At 44.8% G+C, this 15,221-nt stretch overlaps 1 protein-coding gene across 8 annotated transcripts in view; it reads left to right on the top strand.

Moving 5' to 3' along the window:
* The window catches only part of LOC111066230 (amyloid-beta-like protein), a 52,448-nt gene extending 44,818 nt beyond the window's left edge, over positions 1 to 7,630 (top strand). Inside the window, exons 4-12 of one of the 8 annotated variants that reach the window (XM_022354677.2) lie at positions 1,888 to 2,026; positions 2,162 to 2,380; positions 2,448 to 3,211; positions 3,302 to 3,442; positions 5,624 to 5,773; positions 5,926 to 6,665; positions 6,740 to 6,884; positions 6,954 to 7,133; positions 7,387 to 7,630. In XM_022354677.2, coding sequence (XP_022210369.2) covers positions 1,888 to 2,026; positions 2,162 to 2,380; positions 2,448 to 3,211; positions 3,302 to 3,442; positions 5,624 to 5,773; positions 5,926 to 6,665; positions 6,740 to 6,884; positions 6,954 to 7,133; positions 7,387 to 7,494 — 2,586 coding nt within the window. In that variant the 3' untranslated portion in view covers positions 7,495 to 7,630. Of the gene's footprint in view, positions 1 to 1,887; positions 2,027 to 2,158; positions 2,381 to 2,447; positions 3,224 to 3,289; positions 3,443 to 5,623; positions 5,774 to 5,925; positions 6,666 to 6,739; positions 6,885 to 6,953; positions 7,134 to 7,386 lie in introns of all 8 variants that reach the window. The other 7 variants (XM_022354676.2, XM_022354671.2, XM_022354675.2 and 4 more) reach the window with 7 other exon arrangements.
* Positions 7,631 to 15,221: the final 7,591 nt, after the last annotated feature.

The raw sequence follows: 15,221 nt of genomic DNA, 5'->3' as shown, positions 1-15,221 counted from the left end.
ACCTTCACCTCTGCTGCTGCTGCTGCTGATGATGATGATGATGATGATGTGCGTTTCTTTATTTTTAAAGCCAACTGTTTGTGAAGTAGGTGAGAAGTAGGCGGCGGGTGGCAGCACTAGGTGCTTGTTGAGCGAGGGGCATGGCTGTGTGGCGGCGTGGCTGGCACTCACGCAACGCGAGGCACAAACACCCAAATCGAAAGCGCAGCTGGAACACAGTGGATGGATGGATGGATGGACGGATGGATGGCCTCGAGCCGACCTACTCGCTGGACTGTGTTATACTTCAATCAAAATGCATGCATTTCAAATGGGGGAATTTCGTATACATATAATAACTGTTATACAAAAATCTGTTATAAAGAAAACTTTAAAACAGAAAAGTGTTATACACGAATCTAGTATGCCTACAATATATGTTATACAAAAAAGTGTTATACAAAGAAACTGTTATATATAAAACTGCTATACACAAAACTTTTATAAATTCTGTGTCATCAGATTTAATATAAAATTATTAGAATATTGGCTAGAAAAATTATTATTAGTTCCAATATCAGCTTGTATAACAGTTTTATTTAATATACATATATACATATGTTATATACATTCCACCAGCCCTCAAATGTGTTATCCCCGGCAGTGCAGTCCCACCACTGTTATACACACATTATACATACATACATACATATGTATGTACATACAGAGGCGGCATATGGAATGACCACGGCACAAGGCCTTGCCAAGACTTTTTGTTTTCTCCTACTGTGGGTAGGGGGGCGGCAGGGGAGCGCTTCAGAGGAGAGGCCTTTGGGGTTTCGGTTTTCAGTTTGACTTGACTTGACATGCATCAGCATCATTATTTTGTGCTTTTAATGTTTTATTTAGCCTGCTTGCCGACAGCAATATACTGTTCGGAATGTGTCGACCGGAGAGGGGAAGGTGGGCTGGGGTGGGCTGGGCTGGGCTGGATGGGTGTTGCGATGCAGTGTGGGTGTATGGCGAATATGAAGGAAGGGATATTTATGTACGAGCGAGTGTGTTTGTGTGGGTCGGTGTTATGGGTTTTATGGGTGTTATGGGTGTCTGACCGCCTGTTCTGTGGCAGTTTGCAAGTAAGCGAGTGTTGCCTACGTGCCGTTTGCACTCACTCTGCCACTGCCTCTATCCCCTCTCTCTCTCTCTCTCTGTCTCTGTCTCTGTCTCTCTCCCTTTCCCTCTCCCTCTCGCTTTCTCCATCTCTCTTCTCTTCTCTTGCCTCTCCTCTTTGCTACTTCTCCATGTGCGCCATTTGCAACGAAGCACTCAAACAACATTTAAAAAGGCCTCATTTTCATGAGCCTCTCTACGTGTGTGTGTGTGTGTGTGTGCGTGTGCATGTGTGTTTGTGTTTGTATTTGTATGAGTATCCAAGTATGAGAAAGTGAGTGTGTGCCACTCGGCACATAATTGTTTGAAACAAATGTAGTGCACACACACATACACACTCCAACAATCGTACACACATGGGTGCACACACACACACACACACACACACACACGAATACAGCCATACAGACACAGCATGTGGGATATTTTATTAGGCCATTCAGTTAGTCAGTCATTTAGTCAGTCAATCAAACGAGTCAGGCAATTAAAGTTTTACTGGCCATTGTCGGAAGCCAACAGCAGCAGCAGCAGCAGCAGCAGCAGCAGAAAAAAGTGTGGGGAAGGGGTGTGTGGGGTGGCAGCAAATATAGCCCAGAAACAAAGCCGAATGGGAGGGAAGCAATCCAACAGAGAGAATCCTTTCAGATAAATGAATTCCCCTGCAACATTACCACTCGGGGAGAACTAGGTTACTGCTGGCACTCGGATATTTATATTTTTACAACGCTCGCATTGCAGGCCTATCCCAATCGAGACATTACCAACATTGTGGAGTCGTCGCACTACCAGAAGATCGGCGGCTGGTGCCGCCAGGGTGCTCTGAACGCGGCCAAGTGCAAGGGATCCCACCGCTGGATTAAGCCGTTCCGTTGTCTGGGTGAGTACCACGAAAGACCCCGTTCCCGTCGGTTGCTACCAACTGATCCACATTTGCTCTCCACCATCAACACACGCACACACACGCACAATCCTCGACAATGATCCAAAACGTCGCGACGTTTGGCTTCAGAAGGACCATTCCAATCGGACGCCTTGCTGGTGCCAGAGGGCTGCCTCTTCGATCACATCCACAATGCGTCCCGCTGCTGGCCATTCGTCAGATGGAACCAGACGGGCGCCGCCGCCTGCCAGGAACGGGGCATGCAGATGCGCAGCTTCGCCATGCTGCTGCCCTGCGGCATATCGCTCTTCTCCGGCGTGGAATTCGTGTGCTGCCCCAAGCACTTCAAGAGTGAGTCGACACGTGAGTCAGTTACATCCGAACACCATTTAGAACCATTTCTGGTCTTTGCTTTCAGCCGATGAGATTCATGTGAAGAAGACCGATCTGCCGGTGATGCCCCCGGCACAGATCAGCAGTGCCAACGATGAGCTGAACGACAACGAGGAGGATGACAGCAACGAGTCCAACTACTCGAAGGACGCCAACGATGATGAGCTGGACGACGAGGATGATCTGATGGCCGACGACGAGGAGGACGAAATGGTGGCCGACGAGGCGGCTGCGGCTGGCGGCACTGGGTCCAGCTCTGGCTCGGCTGGCGATGCCAGCAGCGGCTCCCTGGATGACATTAATGCGGAATATGATAGCGGCGAGGATGGCGACAACTACGAGGAGGATGGCGCTGGCTCCGAGGGCGACAATGACTCCGATACCTGGGACCAGAACGGCAGCTCCAGTGGCGCCAAGCCCGTGGGCCTCAAGGTACCCATTTTGTCGATGGCCTCCTCGTCCCCGTCCAGCCTGCCCGTGGGTCCCGATGGCAGCTCCGGCAAGGCACCCCTGAAGCCCGACCAGGTTACACGCATTCCCATTTACTCGCCGGCCCAGGCTGCCGCCAGAGAGGCTGCCATCAGTAATGCCAATCGTATCAATCGACTTGCTGCCGCAGCTGCCGCTGCTGCTGCCGCCGCTGCTGCTGCTGCCGCTACTGGGTCTGGAGCTGCAGCTGGAGCTGGGGCTGGGACTGGAGCTGGGGCACCACCACCGTCGACGGCACAGCCCACCTCTGATCCGTACTTCACCCACTTTGATCCGCACTACGAGCACCAGAGCTACAAAGTAAGTCAGAAAGTAAGTGTTTATGACGAGGGCGCAGGTTTATTTATCGATGCAACACAAAACGTATTCTAAACAAAGGAAGCCCAACAGCGCCTTGAGGAATCGCATCGCGAGAAGGTCACCCGTGTGATGAAGGACTGGTCCGATCTGGAGGAGAAGTACCAGGACATGCGGCTGGCCGATCCCAAGGCTGCCCAATCATTTAAGCAGCGCATGACCGCCCGCTTCCAGGTTAGTCATCTCCATGTGACGCACTCATCTCTCGCTCTCTTTCTCTCTCACTATCACTCACTCTCTCACTGTCTCACTCTCCTCCACTCTGTCAGTGTCTCTCTATCTCTATCTATATCTTTGTCTCAACTCGCTTGCACTCTACCCGTCTCTCTCCCTGCATTTGAATATCTAACTTGAACTGCCTGCATTCACCTGTATGACCTGTATGACCTGTATGCCCTGTATCCTCTTATTCTATGACCCCTGTAACTATGTATATTCGTATATGCTAATTTATGTATGTATATATCTGCATCTGTCTGTATGTGTGTGTGTGTGTAACGGTGGCGTCATTTGGCAAGGGATCAGCAAAAGCAACGATCGCTACGATCGTATCGATAATCGATAATAATCGATAGCGGAAAGCTTTCGAATTTTAAAGCTTAAACTCGATGGAAAGCCACTTGCAACAATCGCTGATGGAAGATGCCTAAAAACAATTGCCTGATCGGTGATCAACGACTCTCGAATCTAACCTGAGAGTCGATAACAATAATCGATTACCTCCCTGCCAAAGGACGTCACTGTTGCGGCGTATCTAACCCATTTCGTAGCATCCGAAACTCTTACATCTTCGTACATCTTCGCTTATAATTTGGCTTATGTTTCTTCCGATCCTGTTTTAACCCATTATCACCCAGTATCACCCAGTGTCGTATCGTATCGTATTGTAATTGCTTCCTACTCTACTCCTCTAACCATTAAGTAGCTGCTCATTGAGTCTCACATTTAGTTGTGTTCATTCTATCGCCTGCTTTTCATTTATCATTTTTACAAACTTGTCTCGACACTATTCCGAGCCACACAAAAGGGTGATGGCACCCGTGCTCTGGATAGTGTGTGGGGCATCATTTTGTGTGTGTTTCTCGTTTTATTTTTTGGTTTCCTTTGTGTATCCATATGTATGGCAAATGGGAGCGAAAGAGGCATCAGATTGTAATCATAACAGCAATAACAATTACCGTAACGATAATGCTAATCTAACAAAGTAACGAAAGAGCAACATTAATCCAGTACTGCGCTAACAAACAAACAAACAAACAAACAAACAAAAAATACAACCGCTACATACAATACCTAATGGTATTGCATACTTATGCATACATACCCACATAACCACATCAAAATACAATACCTAACTCAAAAGTGCTTTTGTAGTTGAACTGATTGATTGGCTTAAACTATACCTAAACCATACTATACATATACCCCACAACCCACACGTATCCGTACTCGTACTCGTACTAGTACTAGTACTACCATAGTCGAATCCTTTAATCCGTAATCCTTAGTTTTCACTCTAATCAAATAGTGCTTAACCCAGCCCCAAGCCCCAAGCTCCGACCCCACCCACAGAACAGAACGGAACGAACCAACACACAAAACGAAGCGAACTCATATGATCCAGTATGCCCCCGGGGATCGAATCTGTATCTGTATCTGTGTATCTTGCACCTTTCGCCAAATATACTTAGAAAAGCTGCGCTTATTGCTCTATACAGACAACAGAGCATCCATCCATGCACCAGTCATGTGTACATACGAGAATCCATCCATGTCCCGGCACAGATCCGTTCCGTTCCGTTCCGGACCAGACCCGACTGCTAGGCTACTGCATCAAATCATTTTGAGGCCTGCACATTGCACCGCACTCTCGCTCTCCCTCTACCACCCACCCTCTCTCTTTACCTCTACCTCTATCTCTCCATCTCTCTGTCTGTGTGTGTCTTACTCTGCAGCACCAGTTCTCTGTAGCGGCACCAACCAAACAATTTAACGACATTGTTCAGACCTTCATCCATCCCCCCAGCAAGCCTAGCAGGGCAAATGACAATACCACCTGACACACACACACAAACACACACACACAAACACACACACACAAACACACACACACACAGACCCCCCCCCCACCCCCAAAACAATTTCCAACCGCAAAACATCTCACGCAATACGAACGAACCACAGAAAATTTTGAAAGCTAACTGAAAAAAAAAAGAAAAAAAATACGAAAAAAAAAATCTTAAGAACCGTTTAACCGATCGACTTTTTGATACCGATCGACACGGCAAATTCCCCATGCTGATAATCTTTCTCTCTTGGTGTGCAATACGTCTTTATATGGGAATGTAATTTTAGACTTCTGTTCAGGCACTCGAGGAAGAAGGCAACGCCGAGAAGCACCAGCTGGCCGCCATGCACCAGCAACGCGTGCTCGCCCACATCAACCAGAGGAAGCGCGAGGCCATGACCTGCTACACCCAGGCCCTTACCGAGCAGCCACCCAATGTGAGTACACACCGCACAGTCCGTCCCAGCCAGTCCATTCCTTTTGAATAGAAAGGAATCTCCTTCACCCATGGCATTACAAATACCCCATTTAGCCACGTTTTTGTGAGAGGTTCATAGATAGAGATAATAACATGCCGATCTCCCGACAGGCCCATCATGTGGAGAAGTGTCTGCAGAAGCTGCTGCGGGCCCTGCACAAGGACCGAGCCCATGCCCTGGCACACTACCGACACCTGTTGAACTCCGGCGGACCGGGCGGCCTGGAGGCGGCTGCCTCAGAGCGACCCCGCACCCTGGAGCGTCTGATCGACATCGATCGGGCTGTCAACCAGTCGATGACCATGCTAAAGCGCTACCCAGAGCTGTCCGCCAAAATTGCCCAGCTGATGAACGACTACATTCTGGCACTGCGCAGCAAGGACGACATTCCCGGCTCGTCGCTCGGCATGAGCGAGGAGGCAGAGGCGGGCATCCTGGACAAGTACCGCATCGAGATCGAGCGCAAGGTGGCCGAGAAGGAGCGATTGCGTCTGGCCGAGAAGCAGCGTAAGGAGCAGCGTGCCGCCGAGCGTGAGAAGCTGCGCGAGGAAAAGCTACGCATGGAGGCCAAGAAGGTTGACGACATGCTCAAGTCGCAGGCGGCCGAGCAGCAGTCCCAATCCCCATCCCAGTCCTCCTCCCAGTCCCAGCCCCCAGCTCAGTCGCAGGCACAGCAGCAACAGCAACAGCAACAGCAGCAGCAACAGCAGTCGCAGCAACAAGACAAGAGTATTAACAGCAAGGAGCTGGGCATCGACGGGGGCCTAGTAACCGCTGCCAACCTGAATCTCGACACCACCAAGAGCGAGAAGGACCTGGCCGATGCCGAGTACGCTGAGGCCACTGTCAGGTGAGTACTCCACATCTCTCTCTCTCTCTCTCAGTGTCAAAGACTGATCTCTCACACGCTGTCTCTCATTGCAGCACCAAGGTGCAGACTGTGTTGCCAACGGTTGACGATGATGCCGTTCAACGGGCGGTGGAGGATGTGGCTGCTGCCGTGGCCCACCAAGAGGCCGAGCCGCAGGTGCAGCACTTCATGACCCACGATCTGGGCCACCGCGAATCGGTATTTGAGCTGCGGCGCCAACTCGTGCCGCATCTGCCTAAAGCCTATCCTCTCTCGTTCTCGTTGCAGAGCTTCTCGCTGCGCCGCGAATTTGCGCACGCGCACGCGGCCAAGGAGGGACGCAACGTCTACTTCACTCTCTCCTTTGCCGGCATCGCCCTCATGGCGGCTGTCTTTGTGGGTGTGGCCGTTGCCAAGTGGCGAACATCGCGCTCGCCGCACGCCCAGGGCTTCATTGAGGTGGATCAGGTGCGCATAATCCCTGGATTGGCTGGGGAAAAGACAAAACTCGTGAAAGATCGTTCCGAAGAAGATTCCCTGAGTACTGAGTTGCTGTCTAAGCAGACATAAATATTCATGAAATACATAAAGTACCCTTGGGGTTAATGTTCTTTGAAGCATTCAGTAAAATCAGCCTCAGCTTCAGCCTTTCTTTTATCCCTGCTCTGTCTATGTTCCCCTCTATATAACATTTGCTAACTCTCTTTGTTTCGCACCCTAGAACGTGACCACACACCATCCCATCGTACAGGAGGACAAGATCGTGCCCAATATGCAGATCAATGGGTACGAGAATCCGACCTACAAGTACTTTGAGGTGAAAGAGTAAGCGTCCCAGCGGCAGCGGTAGAGCAAGCGAGCAGGCGAGAGCACGGCACATCAACAGCAAAAAACGCAAAAAGCAGCAGCAGCAAAAAAAACAACAACAACAATTTCAAAATGGAAAAAAACTTAAACATAATATTAAACACAACAAACAAAACAAAAACAAAAAAGAAGACAAAAAAAAAATGAGATGCAGAAGAATGTTTTTTTTTCGTCAAAAGGAGCGCAGTTCCAATAAGAGATAAAAGCAGTTAAGAAAGAGAAAAAGGGAAGGCAGAAAATGATGGGAGTATCGGATGGAAGAATCCAATGAAATGGTAATGCATCTATATATTAAATTAAAGCAAGCAGAATGGCAAATAATATAAAAGCAAGCAATTAAATTTAAGTATTTAAATGTTTAACAAAATGCAGTCAGTAAAACAACATCCCTCTCTCTCTCTATTTCAAGCTCTCTCTCGCTGTCTCTCTCTCTCACTCGTCCACTCACTCCTTTACCCCAACCCTTTCACACACACACACACACATACATACACATATTCGTACAAAACGAGTACACCAAATTGAAAAAGAACAGTATTCCGTTGGTTTTTCCCTACATTTCCTTACCAATATTTAAAATGCAAATTGGAAGTCCATCGCGGCAGTTGAATAGCGGAAAAGCAACACACAAGCACATACATACACATACACATACACCAAGGATGGAGCTAGGGGTAGAGCAGCAGAAGGGCTAGAATAAAGAGGAGAGCCAAAGCAATGCAACAATGCAAAAAGAAAAACAAAAAACAAAAAAGATATTCCTAATAAATAAATTGTCAAGTCACACTCACACAGATGCCCACAGAGTCACTCTCTTACAAAACACCCTCCAACTCATACATACCCAAACACACACACACACACCCACACAGATACACCCATGGGTCATGGCTGCTTCGTAGCATACTTTCGAGCATCGCAAGATCGTCAAAATGCTTGCTAAGCGGATATCCATAACTCAGCAAACTCTTACCAAATTACGCAATACTCGTACAATTAAAGCCACGCTAATTGCTGAAAGCATAAACAAACACACACACTCACTCACACACACGTACTGAGACACTGAGACATATGTGAACCTAAGAGCTACCTACGCGTACTAATCCTTACACGAGCATGCATCCGTATATGCAGGACTCTCTACACACGCTCCCGCTACACACACACATACAGCTATATATACGGCAAGGCAGAGGCAGAGGCAGACGCAGAGTAAAATCCCACAAATTATATATACACACACACACACATATACATATATATACAATATATTTAAAGCAAAGCAAAAAGAAATGTCCATAAATGTATTTATGTATCTATACACAAGCAAACCAAAAGCCACAACCGAACGTTCAGACCCATGAATAATGAATAACGATTCAACCGCTGATCGTTGATCGTTGATCGCAGATTCGCTGATCCGCTGATTCGCTGATCCGCTGATTCGCTGATCCGCTGACAAATGGATATGAGTGTGGTCATAAATAACGAGTATATATTGTATTGTATTGTATGAATCTGCTACGTAAAAACAGAAACAAAACCAAATGCAAAATGCAACATGCAACATGCAAAACGCTAAGCTAATTGCAGACACAAAAAAAAAAAACAAAAAGAAAACCAAAAGAGAAAGCGAAAATCTTTTAGAACTTTTTCAGCATTTTGTGTGTTAGTCGAAAGAAAACATTTTCTCTCTCTCTTTCTCTCTTATGTTACATGTTTCACTCAAAAGCCAGCACAAAAAACTCAAACACACACACACACACACACGAGAGAGGGAGGAGGAGAGCCCTCGAACTGCAATCGAAGTGTTTGCATAATTGCCTTAGCGCCAAATGTCAGCAAAATCTGATAAGCACAGCACATCGGTGTAGTCCCCAAATAGAGACAGACCCGGACACGTAAACGTACACGGAGACGGAGACAGACAAGGACGGAGACGGAGACAGAGACGGAGACAAAGGCAAAACCTGGCACCGACTAGAGTGGACGGAGCCTCACAGATAAACCATTTCGAAATGGCTAGTTTCATTTCTCAACTCGATTGCTTGGCAAATATTTGGCCCGCATTGTTCGAGCAGCCAGATTGTTACTCAATTAAATCAAATAATCGAAATATCCTACCAACGTGCAGTCGAAGCGCGAATGCCCTTCCCTAGCCAACCAAAATTTAACTGAGAACTACACAAAATTAAAAAAAGATTTTAAATCAGTTTTAAATTGAGTCTCAGAATTAATCGTATTTGATTCGTTTATTCTAAACTTAAATTTAAATTAAAACTAAAATTCATGCCCTTTGAAACTTGTTTTCGAATTAAGATGGATCATCAAATTGTAACAAAAATTGCTGAAATGCGGAAATGCTGAAATCGCAACTGGGATAAAAACTGAGATTGCTATTGAAACCAAATGATGCATAAATCAAATTTTAAATTGAAACCATAAATGAAATTAGAATTGTGACTGTGATTTGGAAATTGAGATTGACGCTGAAATTGAATGGATAATTTTTTAATTGAACTTAAGACGGAAATTGTAATTGATAACGATGTTGAGGCTGCAAATAGGATTGACACTGAAGTTGTAATTGAAACTGGACTTGAAATATTCAAATCAATGATCAGCGATCGATCGATTGCAAACTTAATTCCAATTTCAACTGCAACTCCAGCTTCACTCTCTATTGCAGTCACAATACCAATTGCAGATTCAGCTTTAAGTTGCGGCTAAAATTGCACCTTCAATTTCAGTGTCAGGCTCAATTTCTGTATCGATTGAAATTACAATTTGAGCATCAATTATGATTTCAATTTACATTTTAGCATCTTTATCAATGGCAATTTCAGTTTTACTTTTGGCTGCAACTTCAGTTTTATTCTCAATTCAATCTTGTGGCCAATATCAAACTCTATCAATCACAGTCTTCGAGCCACAATTGGTTCGCTTTCGGTTCAATCAAATCGCTTGATTTATCTCACTTTGAATATTTAAATATTTAAATATTTAATTTTAATATTTATTTAATATACACTTGCTGTTTCCATTCGAATCGATTTAAACATTAAATACATCTAATTAATGGCTTAAGATTTCCAAAAATATATTATGGATCCCATTTGCCGAAGAGAAAGTATTTCCGGACACATTTAAATATTTTCCCAAGGCTCTCCTGCACCTCTCTAAAACCACAAACACATATGTACACCACACCCTTTATAATGCTAAATGTATTGCAACAACAATATACCAAATACATATGTATATATACCTACGTATGTATATATATACACACACACACACACATCTATATATTTCAAGAGAAAGCAAAAAACAACCGAAATCCAAAAACCAAAAAGGCAAATCAACTACACAAATGCGTACGATAAAATAAGAGAAAACTCTAACTAGTCAAAAAAAAGCTTGAATATTTTTTAATTTATTCATTAATACAACAAGAACAACAACAAAATGGAAAAGTATACATATATATATACACACATATATATATATATATATAAAGAAAAACAACAAAAAAACAAAACAAAACAACAAAAAAAACAACCACAAAAATGGCGAAAAAAAGCATAAAAAAAACAATTGATATTTACACTTAGTGAAGCAAAAAAGGAAAACAAAAAAAGCGGAAAGTAATATTAAAAGCAAACAAAAAAAACCAAAAAGAAAAGAAAAAGAAAAACGATGCAAATGTGTAAGAAATAAACCCCGTCCTGCATAAATAAAATTAAATAAAAGAATAAATAAATGGAAACGTAAAGAATATCATAATGCAAAAAAGATTTACACAAACATATAAAAAATGCAAAACGCATATAAGAACAACAAAAGCAAAAAACGCAAGAAAAAGCTGCAACAAAATTACATATAACAAAAATCGGATGTGTTTTTGTCGTAGTCTCATCATTGAAAATAAAAAAAAAAAACAAAACAAAAAACAAACAAAAGATGAATGAAATTTTCAAACAAAAAATTGAAGCTGCAAGGAAAAGCAAAGTAAAATTTGTGTAACTCTCTTTTTGTCCAACTATGATTTTTGCATAACGGATGGCCAGAGAGACGTATAAGAAAATTTAAATATTAAATGTACTCAAAGACAATTGTAATTGCAACAATAATTGTACGCTATATATACTATTATTAATGTGGAAAAGATTTCAGCATTCGGCATTGGTTGGTCCCTGGTGGGTTGGTCCATTGTCCATGGTCCATGGTCCATGGTACATGGCTCTTGGTCCTTGGTCCTTGATCTTTGATCCTTGATCCGGATCGGTATTTTGGCGGGGGATCAGATGCAGATACAGATATATACACACACAGAGAAATATAGAGATGTGCTCCTGCTTCTACTCGTACTCGTACTCCTCCTCGGATGCTGGGCCCAGGCCAATGCCAGACAATGGCAAATTGTAAAATCCCAAAGATGAAAAACCAAAACACATACAACATAAGAATGCAAAGGAAACAAACAAACAACAACAGCAACAACAAGAAAGAAAACCAAAAAAAACAACAACAACTTTCAATGTATAATCATTTCATTTTATTTTAGATTTTTGTGTTCTTTTTCGAAATATTTTGCATAAATAAAATAAAGTAACAGAAAAACAAACAATCCGCCCCCAATGCCGCAAATTAACTGCTTTATGGGTGGGTGTGGGTGTGGAGGGCTAGAAATAGGTGCACGGGAAAGGGGCACGGGGTAGGTAACCTCAAGATTATATTGATTTATTTAATATAGTTGCCAGCCAGCTGATGGGTCATATATTTCAGCGATATATCGCCACGAACCTAATCAATTTCCCCCCATTGCCATTCGGATTAGCATTGATAAGAGGGAAATGGATTCAACAAGAGCTTTCGCCGTCTCGAGGATAATCCAAGTGTAAATCTCCGGCAGAGGATAAACTTAAATTGGAAACTGTTATTCGAATTATCACACCACCCACCCCACGACTAGAGTGCACCCAACTCTCAAGTTTCAAGGAGACTGAATAGAATAAATTACATGAAGTATTCTGGAGGGCTGCTTCAAAGGAAAACCATAGATATAACTTATAGTTCAACGCGAATAGATAAGTCTATGGATTGCCTTATCTATAAATTACGGCACCCTGAGCTCCTCTGGTCATCCTCTGTGATTCATCTTTAAAGTATCGTGGCCTAAGCCCCCTCTAGAGATAGCCAGCATATTAGCTTTGCTGTGCGGACATCCAAGAATGCCAAAGAGTCTGACCAGAGGACAGACAGTCAGGCAGTCACACAGACAGACTTCTAAGCCGCAGTTCTAACGGTGACAGAGGGAGAGAGAGGGAGAGAGAGGTGGGGCTGGTAGCTACACATAGAGACATGTGTACAGGTGTGTGCACATTATGAGTTTCCAGCTCGAGTGTGCCTACAAGCCTTTACAATAAATCACTTGAGTACGTATACGTGAAATCAATGTAAAGCACTTCAGTCTATCAAGTGTCCGAAGCATGAAAATTGACGTACATTTTGATATATGGGCGAAAGAGCTGCTGGCTGGCTGGGCTTCGTTTTGGATTGGTTGGACTCAGTTTTGGTTTGGTTATTGGAGCACACAAACACACACACACAGGCACACGGTTGATCGATGTAGAACTCCGTGGAACTATGTGGAGCACGGTTGGACAGATAGTGATCTTTCTTTGAAATAGTTCGAGTCGCAGTGCAGTACCGTCACCAGGCATAAACTTTCCAAAGTGCATTCTGCATTCTGAAGTGTGTTCGACAAGTGGCGCACTGTCCACAGTCCTCCGGGTACATGACAAATGACAAACAGACCACTTACCGGTCCGTGCATCGTGCGCCGTGCACCGCCGCCTTCACCGTGCAGACAATTGCGCCTCTCTATCGGAACAAATGTTACAAACACACACACACACACACACAGCTACGTACAGATACACAGATAGAGTGGCAGATACAGCCACAGATACCGCAGATAGAGCCGCAGGTGTCTTGGCCGATTTCTGAACAACTTTGGAATGCACTTGAGCGAATTGGGTGTCGAACATGCGACCGGCGGCTGGAAGTGGAAGTGGAAGAGCAACAACAAATCCAAGGTACTCCACCAGTTGTGCGAAATTTCTGATTTGAACTTGGCACTACTCAGATTGTAGCTGGTAACTCCTTTGGGTATAGCTTTTCACTACCAAAAATGAGTTCTTCCCATCGCAAAATAATTAAAATAGATCCCCCAGTCTCCCTTGAGCTTTTTTATGCTCATTATTAAGTATTTTAATATGTTTTTTAATTCCATTCCATGATGACCATTTAATCGTTAACATGCCCGTTGCCATTGCCATTGCCATTATCATTGTGAGTTGTGTATTTTCGGCTGTCAAACAGAGCTGCGCAACGGATGTGACAAGATGTCTGCGAAGAGATACAGATACATTTCCAGAACCAGAACCAGTGCCAGAGCCAGCGCCAGGAACAGATCGCGATCGTGTAGGCCAAGAAGCTTTCGCAATTAAAATTAGACAAGGCCAACACCATAGACCAAGGGGGCGGTCGATTTCGATCGACCATTCATGGCGTTTTGGCATTCGCAGGTCCCCGGTAAGTCAGATAAGGGCATAAACAAAATGCTGCCTGCAAGTGTGTGTGCGATAGAGACGGCCAGTGTGACGCCAACCGAAAGCAGCGACAGCGACATATGTATGTAGGTTTGTGGCTAGTAGGGGGGGCTGTCCCGCCCCACTCTGGTGGTGGTGGTGGTGGTGTTGGTGGGGTGACCAGCGATAACAAGCGAAGATTGGAAACGGTAGCCCTGCTCTCCTATCTGATAAGCTACGGAGCAAGGCGAACCGGGTAGAACAGGGCTCCAAACTAAGTCAAAACATGTTCCTACAAACATTAAAGACCGAACCCCACATTCAAATTCCATTGATTAGCCCCTGGGGCACATTGCCATCCCATCTCCCAATCTCTCACTACCAATCCCTCACTCGCACTCCCACTCTCACATAACCATGCGCATCCCCATCCAACCCCAATCCCCCATCCCCGTGAGCAAGCAAGCAGCCAGCAAGCATATCAGAGCTGTAATATCTGTTCGAAAAAGGTAGCTGGCAGAGCTATGTAGGTTGTTTCCATAGTGTACGGGGCATTATCACGGGGGACCCTATCGTCACTGATATCACCAGCTCGACTCTTGTGCAAACAGAAACCAAAATAAAAACAAAATAAAACCAAATGCGAGTGCCCGTACACAGTGCTGAAGGTAGTCGTCGGCGCTGGCCGGAGCCACACGGGAGTTTTATGGGCCCCAACTCCCGATCGGAGAGCGATATTATTTGACAATAAACATACGCGCCACATAATCGCCTTCAATAATAATAATATCGCTTTTGGGGAATTATTATTACTTACTGTTATTATTATTTTATGATTCGGCTTGAGCTCGGCAGCCCGGCAGCTCGGCAGCCTGGGCTTGGCAGCCATCCATCCAGGTATCACCTTGGTCAAGTGGGGAGGTCTTACGAATGCCAATTAAGATATTTATCGGCGAGCACTCGACCAATTTATTCATTCGCCCACTGATGGATTGGTCAGAGTGTCTTTGGTGTCTATGAGTGGACCTGCTCAACAATGGCCAATACCAGTGGGCACCCCACTCCCAAGGGGTTACTTTTGGGGGGTAAA

This window comes from Drosophila obscura, unplaced genomic scaffold (assembly GCF_018151105.1).
Source record: "Drosophila obscura isolate BZ-5 IFL unplaced genomic scaffold, ASM1815110v1 contig_165, whole genome shotgun sequence".
Lineage (NCBI taxonomy): Eukaryota > Metazoa > Arthropoda > Insecta > Diptera > Drosophilidae > Drosophila > Drosophila obscura.
This window is presented reverse-complemented; position numbering and strand designations above follow the sequence as displayed.